Source organism: Coffea arabica, chromosome 4c (assembly GCF_036785885.1).
Source record: "Coffea arabica cultivar ET-39 chromosome 4c, Coffea Arabica ET-39 HiFi, whole genome shotgun sequence".
Lineage (NCBI taxonomy): Eukaryota > Viridiplantae > Streptophyta > Magnoliopsida > Gentianales > Rubiaceae > Coffea > Coffea arabica.
In genome coordinates this window covers 2,405,869-2,420,995 of record NC_092316.1, presented here as the reverse complement: position 1 = coordinate 2,420,995, position 15,127 = coordinate 2,405,869, and the positions used below count along the sequence as shown (strand labels likewise).

General features: G+C 38.1%; 3 protein-coding genes across 4 annotated transcripts; 1 reads left to right on the top strand and 2 right to left on the bottom strand.

Annotated features, from left to right (window-relative positions):
• Nucleotides 1-1,243: 1,243 nt before the first annotated feature.
• Nucleotides 1,244-6,568, bottom strand: LOC140005116 (glyoxylate/hydroxypyruvate/pyruvate reductase 2KGR-like). 2 transcript variants are annotated; one of them, XM_072045401.1, is made up of 2 exons: nucleotides 6,023-6,568; nucleotides 1,244-2,017 (listed from the first exon to the last, which is right to left on the bottom strand). In XM_072045401.1, exons 1-2 carry the CDS (start codon nucleotides 6,551-6,553, stop codon nucleotides 1,499-1,501), a joined length of 1,050 nt encoding a protein of 349 aa, XP_071901502.1. In that variant the 5' UTR covers nucleotides 6,554-6,568; the 3' UTR covers nucleotides 1,244-1,498. The 2 variants fall into 2 exon arrangements, with proteins under 2 accessions (XP_071901502.1, XP_071901503.1); XM_072045402.1 differs by lacking the exon at nucleotides 6,023-6,568 and adding an exon at nucleotides 3,966-4,771.
• A 2,956-nt stretch (nucleotides 6,569-9,524) lies between these two features.
• On the top strand, nucleotides 9,525-12,284 carry LOC140005025 (rop guanine nucleotide exchange factor 12-like). The gene is made up of 7 exons (XM_072045094.1): nucleotides 9,525-9,726; nucleotides 10,261-10,377; nucleotides 10,541-10,695; nucleotides 10,809-10,883; nucleotides 10,989-11,264; nucleotides 11,364-11,684; nucleotides 11,836-12,284. The coding sequence occupies exons 1-7, from the start codon at nucleotides 9,525-9,527 to the stop codon at nucleotides 12,259-12,261; spliced, it is 1,572 nt and encodes a 523-aa protein (XP_071901195.1). The 3' UTR covers nucleotides 12,262-12,284.
• Nucleotides 12,285-12,875: 591 nt separating this feature from the next.
• LOC140005118 (photosystem I reaction center subunit VI, chloroplastic-like) lies at nucleotides 12,876-14,541 on the bottom strand. The gene is made up of 3 exons (XM_072045404.1): nucleotides 14,309-14,541; nucleotides 13,997-14,123; nucleotides 12,876-13,175 (listed from the first exon to the last, which is right to left on the bottom strand). Exons 1-3 carry the CDS (start codon nucleotides 14,434-14,436, stop codon nucleotides 12,996-12,998), a joined length of 435 nt encoding a protein of 144 aa, XP_071901505.1. The 5' UTR covers nucleotides 14,437-14,541; the 3' UTR covers nucleotides 12,876-12,995.
• Between the last annotated feature and the right edge of the window lie 586 nt (nucleotides 14,542-15,127).

The following is a 15,127-nucleotide window of genomic DNA, read 5'->3' as shown; positions in this document are numbered from 1 at the left end:
AGTATTCTGCAAAATAAGAAAGAGAAAAGCAAAAGAGAGAAAAAAAAAAAAAGAAAAAAAAAAGAGGCTCCAACAAAGCGTCGTACGCAGAACGCCCGTGCTTTTTCTAATCCACATATTATATTATATTATGATCCATTTGCTTTGTGAATTCGAACATGATCCCAAATCCAGTTATGTTCATAAATGGCGTAAAATAAAGAAACCAGACAGCACTCAAGTCTCCAATGGCTTCACAAGACACTAAAATTTGTGCGCCAATGTAGTTTTTAGTACCAATATATATCTTTGAGTTTGAATTCGACTTGATCATCGAGCTCCGCGTTTGCGGCCCTAGTAGTAGACAAAACTGTGCCTCCAAGTTTGTGATGACATTAAGATCAGCCAATGCCTTCCGAGGTTCCACCGTGCACGCTCCTACATGAGGTGAGAGGACTATGTTATCAAGTCCAATGAATTGATCAGGACCTTCAGGTTCATTTTCAAGCACATCAAGCCCAGCTCCACCTAACTGGCCGTCTTTAAGAAGAGCAGATACCAGCTTAGGTTCATCAATGAGAGGCCCTCTTGCAATGTCGATGAGAATTCCTGTTGGACCCAATGCAGTGATCAAATCCTGATTGATTATGTGATGAGCTTCAGGTATTAATGCGCATGCACATGCAACAATAAGAACTTAGCAATAGTGTTTGTATTTAGAATCCAGTTTCTTCGGACGGGAATAATAACTGATTGCAGAGCCAAAAGCCTCAGCTTTCTTAGCAATAGCCGATCCAATTCTGCCAAGACCTACAATTCCTACTGATTTGCCACTGAACTGCAACGCAAATGAACAAGTTGACTTGATATGATTTAGACTAAGAACTTCTCCTATTGTTGAAACGGGGTATGGAAATTGAACAGGACACTTCTAGTCAACTGAAAGTCACATTTCTCTCACAAACTGATCAGAGCGAGCCATCTGAGTTGCTCAATAGCCCACGTGCATGAAATTAACCTTCTAAATTCTAATCCTGACATCGATGCACAGGAAGGTACCTTGTGCACTCAAGTTTGACCTTATAGGTTTAGGGTTTTAGCTTATCACCTCATCCTGCCTGCGAATATATAGACAATTCCCAAGCAAATTGGACTTCACCGATTACGGAAATACACCGCAGGGGGGGGGGGGTTGTGTGTGGTGGTTTAATGCCCAGTTTCACTTGGACATTTCTACAAATAAAGGTTGGAACTTTCAAACAGCTACTACAAGATTTTTTATCAAATTTAAAGGTAGAAAACAACAAATTGTTGTAGCTCAAAGTTTCCCGAGAATGCTAAGCGAAGTCAAACAGGACAGGATCAAAGGATACATAAAAAAACACACTTACAAGTAAGATGCATCAATAGTACACCAAATTTCCGGAGCCAATCGTGTCCAGTATCAAATAGATGAAGATGGATGACATCAAGAATGAAGCTCCCTCACAATCATGAATTTACTACATTCATAATTTAATCAAACTACAGGAGTCAAAAGTGGTTTGTTCAGAAAGTGAGCTTCCAGGTTTCCAAGGACAAGGTCAGCCATTGCCGTACGCGTTTCTATTGTCCCACTCCCTACATGGGGCAATAGGACTACATTGTCCAGACCAAAGAGCTCCTCAGGCGCTTCAGGTTCATTTTCAAACACGTCAAGCCCAGCCCCTCCCAAACGGCCTTCAACAAGAGCTGATACCAGCTCAGCTTCATCAACATGAGGACCTCTTCCAATGTTAATGAGAACTCCCTTTGGCCCCAATGCATCGATGACCTCACGGTTGATTATGTGACGAGTTTCAGGAGTTAGCGAACATGTAACAACCAGAATTTGGCAGTTGGAAGCCAAGTCAATGACAGATGGATAGTACTTATAATTTGTATCCGCCTTCTCTGATCTTGAGTAGTAACTGATTGGGCAGTCAAATGCTTCGGCTCGCTTAGCAATTGCAGTGCCAATTCTGCCTAAACCTATAATGCCCACTGACTTTCCGGTGAACTGCAAAGATGGCAACAATGGAGAAAAAGAAGTGAACAGTGAAACATGAAAGCGCATAATACCCAAATTGAATATATTCTGCGAACGGCATACAAACAAAGAGTTTTCAGTTCACTAAACACTTGAGCTTGTCAGTTCACTATAAATTAAATAAAACATGTTTTGTCACAGTGTTCAAATATCATAGAAAGAACGATATGGCAATGAGATCACAGAATCCAACTTCATAAAGGAACATGTCCCTGGAAAGGACCAACGTGTACAAGTAAGACTGAGAATCCGAAAAGTAATCCACCTTCCTGAGGAATAAAATAGCACAACTCATAAAACTTGTCATTATATCTAACGGCCTCAACAGCCTGAAAACTATGAAGCCAGACAGAGTTGGTTTGTGAGCTGAAAATTGCAAGGATCGAGAAGGTTTAAGCTCAACTACCTCCCTCAAAAATCCCCCTCGATGAACATGATAGGAAAGAAAAATATGATATATCAAATTTAAAAATTCTATTCATGAAACTTTTAGCCTTTGGTAAACTTGGGAAGTTTAGTTATGGTGCCCACAAGACTTTCTAATATTGTTCTGCTCTATCCTACAAGCAAAAAGCTGCAATAGTGATTGATGGATTCGTGCATAGACTGTTTTTGTCCTCACTGTTATGGATCAAGTTAGTAAAGAGCAACTCAAGACACAAACAGCATCTATCCTCATAAGAAAAGAAGGAAAGTTCAATAAGTTCCATATTGGTATGTAAAGGACAAGTGCTATCAGATTGTGCATAAAACTCCTCCTGTCAGAAATCAGCTCCAAGAAAATTCTGACCTCTAGTGTAAGACTTGATCCCATAACTCAAATAGTCTACTTTCTTTGAGTTGCTACCTTGGAATGCATCATAATCAAACATCAGAAGTTTTGGCTTCATAAATTGCAAACCAAGGATTTTGTCTAAGCTATACATCATAACATCAACCTTCGAATCCCTGAAAGTCAGGAAGATACTAGACAACAAGTGAACAGTACAGTACACTCTACACAAACAAGAGCAGCAATACATGTGAAACATCACAGTTCACTTCTGTTAGGACCATAAGAAGATATTGTGATCAGAAATACTAATATTTAGACATGCCACTGGCCCTTTAAACCACACTGTGAAAGGAAAGGACAAATTTAACTAGACTCAGATGTAAAAGGGTAAGTCGGCTTCTATGCCATGTGACCATGGTCCCCGTTGAGTAGGATTTCTATCTAAAACAGGATCTGATTATAAGTAAATTCCACTGTGCATGGACGAGCACCTTACTTGTATGCCTTTTGGGACAATAAGAGAACATATAAATCTTTACTCTCTGTGATTGGTCAGTCATTATAGAGAGATTCAAGTTTGATGGCAAACATCAAAATATTATGAACTCAAGAAGGTAAAGAGGTTGCTAAACAACTGCAAGGCAAACAAAGTCAGGAAAACTCTGGTGTTAAGCATGTTATTAGACACTATGAAGAAACTAGTAACTTATGATGACAAGCTCATCAGTCCCATGAACAAGAAATATGGTAGTAGAACACAAAAATAGAACAAAACAGATAAAAGGAAGTAAAATCCCTAGCAGTTAATTTAGTTCTCCAATCTCCAACATACTAATACTGTAATACAAATATTCGGCAGCATTAAGCATGTTGAATCAATTCGCCAAACAATTGTTAAGAGACGAGCATGGCAACAAGAGTAACATGTCAGTAACCAGAGCAATCCAATTATCCAAAAGTCCCTAAAACTAATAAAATATAATACCAAGAACCCACGTCTTTGTTGTCAGCTGAAATGTCAATATAATACATAAAAATTGCTTCTTTTCTTGGTTTTAGCTTTTACAAACTATTATCAACAGAACCCAAAACCAATTACCCGAAAAGCGAAAAAGCCGAGTCAGAAAAAATTATGAATCAAACCTTCGTAGTCAACTTAAAATCACCAGTTTTCCACAATCCTTTTCTGACATAGCGATCACATTCACAAAGCCTCCTCAAAACCGCCAACATCAGCCCGATTGCCAGGTCAGCAACATCCTCAGTCAGCACATCAGGAGTGTTAGTGACCCTTATCCCCTTCTCCTTACACTTGTTCAAATCAATCTTATCTAAGCCCACACTAAAACTCGAAACTATCTCGAGCTTCGGGAGCGATTCAATCAGCTGGGCATCAGCGCCGGCCATGGAGTTACCCACAACAGCCCGGATTGAGTTTGAGTTTTCTTTCAAGAATTGCTGCGTCTGTGGAATATTCCAGTAGCGGAAGAGCTTGAAACGTTTGTCTAATTCTTGTTCTAGGTAGGAATTCATTGGACACATCATCAGAACTCCGATTGACTCCATTGCTACTCTCTTCGTTTTTTTTTTTTTCTCTTTTTTTTTTTGTTTGGAACGGGAGGGAAAGAGTCAATTGTGTGGGGTTGTTACAGTACTAGTATCTGTTTTATATATATATGGGAGCTTAATTGCTCGAAATTCCAATAGGATTGGGGAGTTGGGGGTAAGTACACTGAGTTGTGGTCAGCTTTTGCGAGGCCACCATAGGCTGGGGAGGTGGTGACGCCCGTTATGAACCAACAGAAACAGATGGGATGCCGCCGGGATTTTCTGTCAGTCTTTGCTTTCTTATTTTTATCCTTATCGTTAATTCTATCGTGGGTGGCTTGAGCTGGGGAAGGAATTCTTTTTTCCCAATATGTGTTTGGTGTCTTGTGATTGGTTGTTAGGTCTTGGTACCACCGTGGAGGATTTCTGGAAGAAGAGATGAAAGACAAAAGGACGAGGACAGGAACAAAATAAGAAAATGTGTGAAGAAATAAAAAAATAGTTTTTTCACAAAAAAAAGAGGGAAATTCCACGCAGGCAATCCATATTATATTAATTCGTAAAATTTTTTCATCACTCTATTGTCCTATTTTTCACGCAAGCAATCCAAACCCCCCCCCCTCCCCCAACACCCGGTTTAACATTTTCCTTTGAGAAGCTTTATATCTGTCCAAATTTGACTATTGGATAATTTTAGGCGTGCAAAAGAGTCGAATTCAATCGAGCAACTTGTGAGTTTATTTGATCAAAATTCGAGTTTTGAATTACTTGACAAGCTTGAACTCGAGTCTAATATATGAGTTTAATCGAGATCAATCAAGTTTCACACACACACACACACATATATATATATTTCTTAATTTTGTTATTTATTAGCATAAAATATCTATTTTATTCCAAGCTTAAAATTATATAAAATATAAAATTTTATTTCTTATACTCTATTAATCTCGAATTGGATTCGATTTGTATAAGTTTGAACTCGAGTTCGAATAAGGCAAAATAAAATCGAACTTAACTTTTAAGAGTTCAACAAATTTAAACTCAAATTCGAGGTCAAGTTTTTTAACTCAAGCAGAGCTCAAGTGACTCGACTCGATTATGCCCTTATTAGATATCATATGCTACTAGTAAGTGCAGGACGAATGAAAAAGTTTCACGTAAATATACAAACACCCAACTTATTAATTTATATACCAAGTGAGGTCCACCTGCGTGCCTAGCAGTGCAGTACACAATTTCATCCTATCCTCAAAACACAAGAGGTTGTAATTAGAACAGTGCTAACAAGTTAAAAATTTTATTAGGACAAATACTCTCATGCCAACAATTTCATCCCCTATTGAAGATTGAAGGTCATTTCTTCTTTCAGGTTCTAGATGATAGTTGAAATTGTTAAATGATTAACAAATGTCAAGAATTCAAATAACTGGTAATATGTGACTTCGCTGTAGCAACAGTACCGTTTCACTTTCCTATCAGCCGATTTGTGGTCAAGAATAAATCGAATTGGACGGCCACTAAACACAAAAGGCCTGAACAACACAAAGGTCATAGGCTTATGGCTTATAGTAAAAGCAAACAAAATGTAACTAGAAAGTTCAACTGCATTTGATGCCGAAGAGGAAATAAAGGGAGGGAAGAAAATAAACCTTTGAGGTGAGCTGGAAATCACCATTCTTCCAGACTGGTCCACGCCTCACAAACAGATCACACCCGCGTATTTTCCTCAGCACAGCCAAAATCAAAGCAATCCCTAAATCAGCAGCATCATCAGTTATCAAATCCGGGGTGTAGGTGACCTTAATCCCTCTGTCCTTGCACTTGGCCAAGTCAATCTTGTCCAGTCCCACGCTGTAAGAGGACACAATCTCCAACTTGGGCAATGCATCGATCAGCTCAGCATTGGCTCCGATGGTTGCATTCCCCACAACTGCTCGGATTTCCTGAGAATGCGGTTTCAACAGCTCTGTTTTTTGTGGGAACTTCCAGAATCTTAGGAGACGGTAACGTCTGTCGAGTTCTTGTTCTAAGTACGGTGGTGACATCGGACATGTCATTAAAACTCCTATAGAATTAGAATCCATCTTCTTGCTTGATGCTGTCTGCGGTAAACAGTGAAACACGAGCTTAATCGTTGAGGCTAATGGGTGGGTGGATGCGTCCTCTCGTTTGGTGGGCATTGAGATGGGTTCAGTTCCCCTTGTTGTCTGGGTTTTGTGTGGATTCGTGTTGGCCCAGCGCAGCCCATAGGATGTCAGAAAATTTTTTATTTTCACCAAAAAAAAAAAAAAAACTAAAACTCTGCTTCTACGAAAGCTGACTTCAACTTGAAGATAAAAGAGTACTTAATGCAGCATGATCAAACTTGAAGACAAAGTGGACTGGACGTCAAAAGGCACAAAAATTATAAGTTTGACAAAGGTTTAGAACCAATCTAATTTAGATGCCCGAATGATACTATGACAGACGGTTACGCACATGGATAACACGACTTGCAAAGCCAACTAAAGTAATATTTTGAGAGCTTAATTCACGGAAGATAAAAATTCCGAGGGCAAAACTAGCAAAAGTATTTGACGTATTATCATTCTTCAAGAGCTAAGGTCATGTTTGATAATTCGATTCAAAACTTAAATTTAATGGATTCAAATCTTAACATATTCAAATCGTTTGATAATCCAAAATTGAACATCTGAATTTATTAAGTGACACTGAATTTTTAAATCAAAACTTGCTTTCAAAATTAATTAATAAGTTATTCATTTATCATTGAATATGATATATCCTCAAATATATTAGTTTAATACTTAATAATTCAACAATTTAATGGATTCGGACTTCAGATTTTCGATTTCAGTTTTCAAACTTCATTTTTATCAAGTGAATCATAAATCAATTATATTGAATTTCAAAATGCTAAATCAATTAAACTGTATTTCAAAAAGCTTAATCTAAACACATACTATCATAATTATGAACCTATGTCACTTGTCGCCCCCTTTTCTTTCTAGAAAAGGTTTGGATAGATTCAATTTTAGTGATTACGGGGTCAGATATACTTCTAAGGACCATAAGTAGACATGTCAATGGATCGGATTTTATCTAGATCCCTAACTCAATGTACTTGAATAAAGTTTGGATTTAACTTTTCAAATCCATATCCTACCCAAACCCAAACCTTATAAAAGAATTGTGGATGTGGATAGGTTTGGTTTTCCATGATCCATATTTAAATCCAAAATCCATACCAAACCCTACCCAAATCCATGTATATATAATTAAATTATATATATATATATATATATATATATATATATGTTAGCAAATTTATAAAATATTCTAATATTTTATGGTTGTTGGATCAAATATAGTGAGATTTCAAGATTTTTTTTTTCAATCTAATCCTCATTGTAATTATAATTAGCACAAACTTTTTCAGAAAAAGGAAAAAAATAAAGAAAAATAAATGAAAGATTGGACCTAGATATAGTTGAAGTTTTAAAAATAAATCAAAGCAGTCAATAATAGGTATTTTTTGAGTTCATAATGTTGCATTCAACTTTTCGAATATTAATTTTATTATTTGAAAATAAAAATTGGATGGTGTGTTTATATTTTTTGAAATCTAAATATTTTTAATATATTTTCACTTTAGTGTATTTAGAAAAATACAGCGGGTACTCATTGGGTGTCCAGATTCAGAAGGGTTTGGATTTGGACTTATTTTTTTCAGATTCATAAGGGGGGTTTAGGTTTGGATCCAACTAAATTTAATAAATCTAAATTTGGATAAAAGAGATCCAATTCAAATTCTAGTCATTGACATACCTAACCGTTGATCGTTTTACAAGTGTTCTTAACTTCTTATAAACAGTCCGCCGGCACAACCCTTACATCATGTTGACTTTTGTTAAAAAGTGAACCGTGTTTTGGCTAGTGTACATCTAAGCAAAGTGTATTGTTACTCAGGAGCTGAGATTTAGACAGGTGGAGGTGGAGTTCGACTCCATTTTTTCCGAAACGGAACACACACACACACACACACACAATGAACACACGCAGAGGAATGCATCGAATACACTGGTCCAAACGAGCAATCTAAGGTGGAACTCACGAGAAACATCCATCCAGTCAAATGGTAATAGGAGGATGCTCTCATGAATCTTAAATTCAGAATGAAAATCCCACAATCTTTCGACGGGGAATAAAGCGGAGTTCGACTCCATGCTAAAGCTAAACCCCAGTTGGTACGAGAAGGAAAGAACCAGGCACACTGTAATCTCATTTGGAGTATTCATGAGTTGCGTAGTGAAATAGATTAAATCACTTTTGGAGAGAAGGGAATTCCATCGGAAGTCAAATTATTATGGGATCCTCCTGATGAAATTTGGCCTTTACTATTTTCAGATTATACGGGACTGACGTGTTATTTCTTTGCAGTTTCTGGTTTTATAAAAGAAGCCATTTTTCACTAAAGTGTTTGCAATCTTGCGGATCAATGCGAGAATGGAGAAAGTTAGAGCATGCAGTCACCCAAACCCAATATTGCAACTTCACATCCACAACTTTAGATAAACCCGATTAAAATACAACCATTCACTCGTCTAACCTTTAGGACTCCAAATCAGCCAGCCAGCCAACCATGAAGACGGAGTATAACTCTTGCATATACGATGCAAAACAAGATTAGTAGTATTAATTAAGAGAGAATTAAGCTAAAATTAGGAAAGAAATACAAAATTCTTCCATCGCTCAATGCTCTGACCTGTTTTGCTGCTTCATTCTTGAACATGCACCCCACGTTGCCTCAACAATTCATCAAAACAGAAAGTAAACTAGCACGAAGTCCATTAATTAATCACCTTTGAAATAGTTAAAAAAGTATTTGTATTTTTATTATTTCTCCTCGCCAAACAGCTGCATAAAATAAGAGTTCGTTCCATTCATGATTATTAACAAGTAGTTGCGGTTCTCTTCTTGTTCTTCCGCACGTTATTTCTTTAGCAACAAGAGCTAAGACAGCCATTTTTCTCCACCCCCCCATGATGAATCCGTGATCCCAGATAACTTCTTTCTCCTGTTCTTCCCCCGGCCCCCTTCCTTCAATTTATTCCATTGCACGAAGAGCAGTGCTCGTTGAATGTTGCAAGGATGGTTCGAGCGCTAGAGGAAGAACAAGAAACCTTGAGGTCTCGCCTCAGTCATTTTAATGGAATGCAAGAGGATGCAGGACGACCAACGCGCGGTTTGACCCGCGAGAGCTGTAATATCAAAGATAATGAGGATTCATTCTCTTCCTCGAACGATCGCGAAAAGCAAAGAACTGGGAATTCCCTCGGCCGCAATGATGGAGGTGCTTCAAGCCCCAAGTCAAAGAAACCCTCTGGCAAGTGCTTCCTTTTCCTGAGCCCGTTATTCTGCATGTGGTCCATGGAGGTTCTAGAAGAGTCACATTTAAGGGATTTTTGTATCGGACGTATCTTAACGTTTCTATATAAAACGCTCCCAAAAATACAGAGAAGGATTTGTTTTTCTAAACCTGAGGGAGCTTTAAATTCTGGTTTTTTGTTGAATTCCGCTGGCAGATACGATATTTTTTTTTCCTTTCCTTTTTTTTTTTTATTCCTGCTTTTTGTGCGTGTTTTGTTTTTGCTGTAATTAAGCGGTTTAAACATGTTGCATCACATGACATATGCAATAAACTCTCCAACAAAATCTAGAATGTCATGGAGGAAAGAAAGGATGTGAAATTAATTAGAATTGGAATAGCAAACTTTCATTCTTTTGAAGAAGAAGTCAATGTTTGGTTCAGTTCTTCATTTAAAAAGCTGTCGAGCCTTATATCATAGTCCTGTATGTTCATGAAATATTACTTGTTGGCTTCCAGATATGGAACTGATGAAGGAGAAGTTCGCGAAGTTGCTCTTGGGTGAGGATATGTCGGGTGGAGGAAAGGGAGTTTCATCAGCTCTAGCATTGTCAAATGCAATCACAAACCTAGCAGGTAGAGTACATCCTCATTTTCTAATACATTGACAATGCTCTACCCTGCACCTGTGACTATTTCTGTATGAAATTCTTTTTGGACCATAGTTAATTGCAAATCAAGATTTCTATGAATCTCATGAGATCCTCAACAAAATTGATCCTTTTTAAACCACATGTAGCTTCTGTCTTCGGAGAGCAAAAGCGATTAGAGCCCATGTCACCAGAGATGAGAGCAAGGTGGAGAAAGGAAATTGATTGGCTCTTGTCTGTCACAGATCACATTGTTGAGTTTGTTCCTTCCAAACAAGTGTCTAAAGATGGAACTAACATGGAGGTATGCCTTCTGTGTGTGTGTGTGTGGGGCATGCAGTCATGCTCAATTAAAGAAATGTAGCACTTACATATCCTGGAAGGATAATACATCAACTTACTCTCTTATTTTATCAGGTTATGGTTACAAGGCAGCGAAATGACCTTCATATGAATATTCCTGCCTTGCGAAAGCTCGACGCAATGCTTATTGTAAGATCATAGCTGTGAAATTTTCTTATGTTGCCTATCATCATAACCTTAAATATTGTGACCAACTTTGTTCAATTCTTGTTGTTGTGTGAAACAATTTTACAGGATTGCCTAGACAACTTTAAAGATCAAAACGAATTCTACTATGTGTCTAAAGACTCTGACGAATCACAGAAGGGGAAAAGTAATGCTAGGAAGGATGACAAATGGTGGATACCTACTCCTAAAGTTCCGCCTAATGGCCTGTCTGATGTTGCAAAGAAATGGTTGCAGTTTCAGAAGGAGTCAGTCAACCAAGTCCTTAAAGCAGCCATGGCCATAAATGCCCAAGTCCTTTTAGAGATGGAGATCCCTGAGAATTACATAGAGAATCTCCCTAAGGTAGAAGGGATAGATATCCACGATTCTGATTACCATCTTGTTAGATGATACTGGTTTACAAGCTTTACTGATATTTATCACTTGTATAATTCGTTTTAGAATGGGAGAGCGAGCCTTGGAGATTCAATCTACAAGAGTATAACTGATGAGCACTTTGATCCTGATTATTTTCTCTCCATGGTGGACTTATCATCAGAACACAAAATTCTTGACCTCAAGAACAGAATTGAGGCATCTGTTGTGATCTGGAGAAGGAAGATGACTGCAAAAGATGGAAAGTCATCCTGGAGTTCAGGTGTAAGTATGGAAAAGAGAGAACTCTTCGAAGATAGAGCTGAGACAATCTTACTCATTCTTAAGCATCGGTTCCCAGGAATTCCCCAGTCTTCGCTTGACATTAGCAAAATCCAATATAACAGAGTAAGAATGCTACTAACTTTATTCTGATCTTGTTTTCATTTTCATCCATTCTTTAATTCTATAACTGACCAAAAGCAGAGGGTATTCTGAATGCAATGAGTAGCAAACATATTCTACTTTTCAGTGGTCTTGACCAAGTTTGATCTCTCAGGATGTGGGGCAAGCCATTCTGGAAAGCTATTCAAGAATAATAGAGAGCCTGGCATTTACTGTCATGTCACGAATAGAAGATGTTCTTCATGCTGATTCTCTTGCAAAAAATCCATCTGCTGGAGAACCCAAAAAAACCCTAAAAAAGGAAACAATAACTTTGGAGAGCATCCCCAGTGCTAAAGAAGAAGCAGATAAACTAAATTCAGCAGAGACACCAACATCAAAGACACTTCTAGATTTCATGGGTTGGTCACTGGATCAAGGAGAGACCGAAGTAAAGAAAGACGTGAAGGAAGAGGTGTCCAAAGACAACGATTTGAAGCTTTTGAGCAAACCACCAAATATTGCCACCAACAAGAAAATTTCTTACATAGAGAGACTAGAGCACTTGGGTGGTTCTAGAAGTCCAACAGCGCGTCACTAACCAAATTTTGTCCCAGATACCAAATTAACTTACATTATTAGAGGCAAGGACTGACCAGCAGAACCCTTCTCGAATGTGAACAGCATTGGACGTTTATATTCAGATGAATTAAAGCCATATAGGATTTGATACATTTTTCCTTTGTAAATATGGAAAAGCCACTAGAGCTACTGGCTTCAAAACACATTGGCTATGCTCACTCTGTAGATGAGATCAGTTTGTTAAAATATTTTGGTCTTGTAATTTCTAACATTTCAGTCATACTTTCCGGCTTCATGACTCCAATCCAGAATAACAGGACTGCAATGAGTATCTGCAATTTGCATTTTCCAAGGAACAACCCTCACCCTGCCAGTTTAAATCTACAAATCATACTACAATACAATGCTGTACTGGGCTGCACATTTGAGGAGAAATAAGCAAGCATCAATTTCCATCTTAGAGGAAGTCAGCGTACTTTCAGGTTAAAGAGATTGGAACTTTTCTGCATGAGAAGCCATTATAGAGTTGAGATTCAAATGAGTCTCATAAAAATTTCCAGTTGAAGCAAGACAGACGAGTAAAATCTCATCCAGGAGATTGAAGATGAGCAACAAAGCAATGGTGCCCCCAAGTAGTAAACAATCATTGTGATAATAAGCAGGCACACGATTACGCTCCAGAGATACTTACAAGCTTTAGAAGGTACACATGAAGAAAATAAAAATGCTTTTAAAGCTTTAACTGAGAAATAATTAGATTTTGCCACGGGGCCCGGGTTTAGGGGGAAGTTGAGGACCCTTTTTGATGGGCAGATAATCTGGTGATGCGGTAGCACTCACATAAGCAAGCAAGGAGCCACCTCCTAGTATCAAGAATTTGAGCAGTAAACCTCTCTTGGTGAAAGGAGCTGCAAATGTCTCAAAGAACTTGCTCTGCAACCACATATGGATTCATGTGAGAAAACCTTCACGGAATCTAACAGCTGCTGCTGTAAATGACCAAAACTCAGGCAAATGCAAGGATGTCGTAAATTACTCCACGATCATGAGGAATGCTGCCCTCACTGCCTTCAGAATATCAAGCAGAGGTTCTCTTTTCTTGCTATGAGGCAGCCATGAATATAGGGTTCTTATGGATACTGGAAGGCACATATTTTTTCTACTGAATTTAATCTGAAAGCAGGATGGAAAACTCTCTCTCTCTCTCTTTTTTTTTTTTCCAATTTTTTTAAACTAGAAAGCATAAACCTTACTCTGTCTCCTCATGATCCTCTAACCCCCCCCCCCCCCAAAAAAACAAAAAAAAAGGAAAAATTCATGTTATGTCTTTCAACTTCACCCTCAATCTATGCCCTTGCAGAAATTCATCTAGAAAAACCCACTACAAGCAGTTGGCCTATCTCTATCTACAATCCAGCAAACTGCAGCACAAAGCATGCAACTTTTCTGAAGCCCCAAATGAAAACTGCACGTGGGCCATTAACAACCAAAAAGTGAAAGAAACATTCATGCTTGGTTTCAATTTCCACAATTTTCCCAAATAGTGAAAGACTCTTAACGCTAGAAATTGCAAGTGCGCATGACAGAATGAGCCACGTGAGTACAGAGTGACGCAGGCGTGAATAACTAGCTAATTACTACACTGTTCTATCGCCATATCAGAATTTCCAGCATATTAATTAATGCGTTGCTCCACCACTCATCAAGGGCACACAACTCTAATGAATTGATGATTCTGATTCATGAAAATATACCTGGAGGGAGTTGTACGGTGAAGGAGCATCTGACCCATACAAGTCCCATTGGCCAGTCGTGTTGCCCAAATCCTCCAAGTCAAAGTAGACACTCTTCTCACCGTACTTTGCTACCACCGGACCAGCCCTACAACAAACCAAATGCAGAGTAGCTACAAAAGCTTAGCCCATAATTTGGGCAATACCAGAAAAATTAGCCCAATTAAACGTCTTTATTCTCAAACAACTACTAAAACAGAGTGAGCCAATACTAGTTCTCAAAAGTCAGGCTGACGGGATCACACCAAGACTAGATTCTTGAATGTTCTTTACCTGGTTCGGGAGGGTTTCAAACCAAGAGAAGAAGGCTTGACATGAAGCTTAGTTCCAGCAATGGAGCTTCCAGCGAGACCCTTAACAGCAGTTGGCTGCACGGCAGCAAAGGTAGCTAGAGATGCCATGGCCTATCAGTCTAACGAACAAAACTAATTTTTTGATTCCAAAACTGGCAATTGGTTAGATGCGGATGCTTTGAGCTTTTGAATTTTTTGCAATGGATTTCAGGATGACAAATGGCAAGCTGGGCTCCCTTGGAGAGATATGGGATCCCATTTGAGTGGTGAGACGTGGATGATAGCTGGATAAGCCTATCCATTGTCGTTCAACGGAGGATTACGACTGTACTACAGTAAGGACTTCATCCTACAAATCACAGGGTAAATGCCTTACAAACTGGTAGCGTAAGTCACAATTGATTTAATCGAAATTTCCGTTTAATAAAATCGAAATTTCAAATCTGTAAGTGCCGAAAGTATTTTAAGTTGTTAAATTGATCAAATTACATGCATTTGACAACTAATTTAATTATAGAACTGAATTAAAATATCACACAAAATATTGTATTTTTATCTTTAAACAAAATTCTTTTTGTTTGTGTATTTGGACAAAAAGAAAAAATTGTTTTGTGTGAGAGAGAAAAATAACGAAACAGTTGAGAGGTTGGGTTTAAGTGTGCGCGCGTGTGTGAATGTGTATTATATATGTGAGAGCTATAGTATGTGTGGTTAATTTAGGAAATTCATTTAAAAATTTACTTAAAATTTTATACACAAGTTAAGCAGTGCTTAATATATTAAATGATAAAACAATTCT

Coding starts and splice junctions, on each gene's coding strand:
- LOC140005116 (XM_072045401.1), bottom strand. CDS start 6,553: ATGCCCACCAAACGAGAGGACGCATCCACCCACCCATTAGCCTCAACG. Junction 2,018..6,022: donor ATTTCCAGCTCACCTCAAAG/GTTTATTTTCTT, acceptor CCATCTTTGCAG/TTCACCGGAAAGTCAGTGGG.
- LOC140005025 (XM_072045094.1), top strand. CDS start 9,525: ATGGTTCGAGCGCTAGAGGAAGAACAAGAAACCTTGAGGTCTCGCCTC. Junction 10,696..10,808: donor AAGATGGAACTAACATGGAG/GTATGCCTTCTG, acceptor TTATTTTATCAG/GTTATGGTTACAAGGCAGCG. Junction 10,884..10,988: donor AGCTCGACGCAATGCTTATT/GTAAGATCATAG, acceptor ACAATTTTACAG/GATTGCCTAGACAACTTTAA.
- LOC140005118 (XM_072045404.1), bottom strand. CDS start 14,436: ATGGCATCTCTAGCTACCTTTGCTGCCGTGCAGCCAACTGCTGTTAAG. Junction 14,124..14,308: donor TTGAAACCCTCCCGAACCAG/GTAAAGAACATT, acceptor GGTTTGTTGTAG/GGCTGGTCCGGTGGTAGCAA. Junction 13,176..13,996: donor CACCGTACAACTCCCTCCAG/GTATATTTTCAT, acceptor ATGTGGTTGCAG/AGCAAGTTCTTTGAGACATT.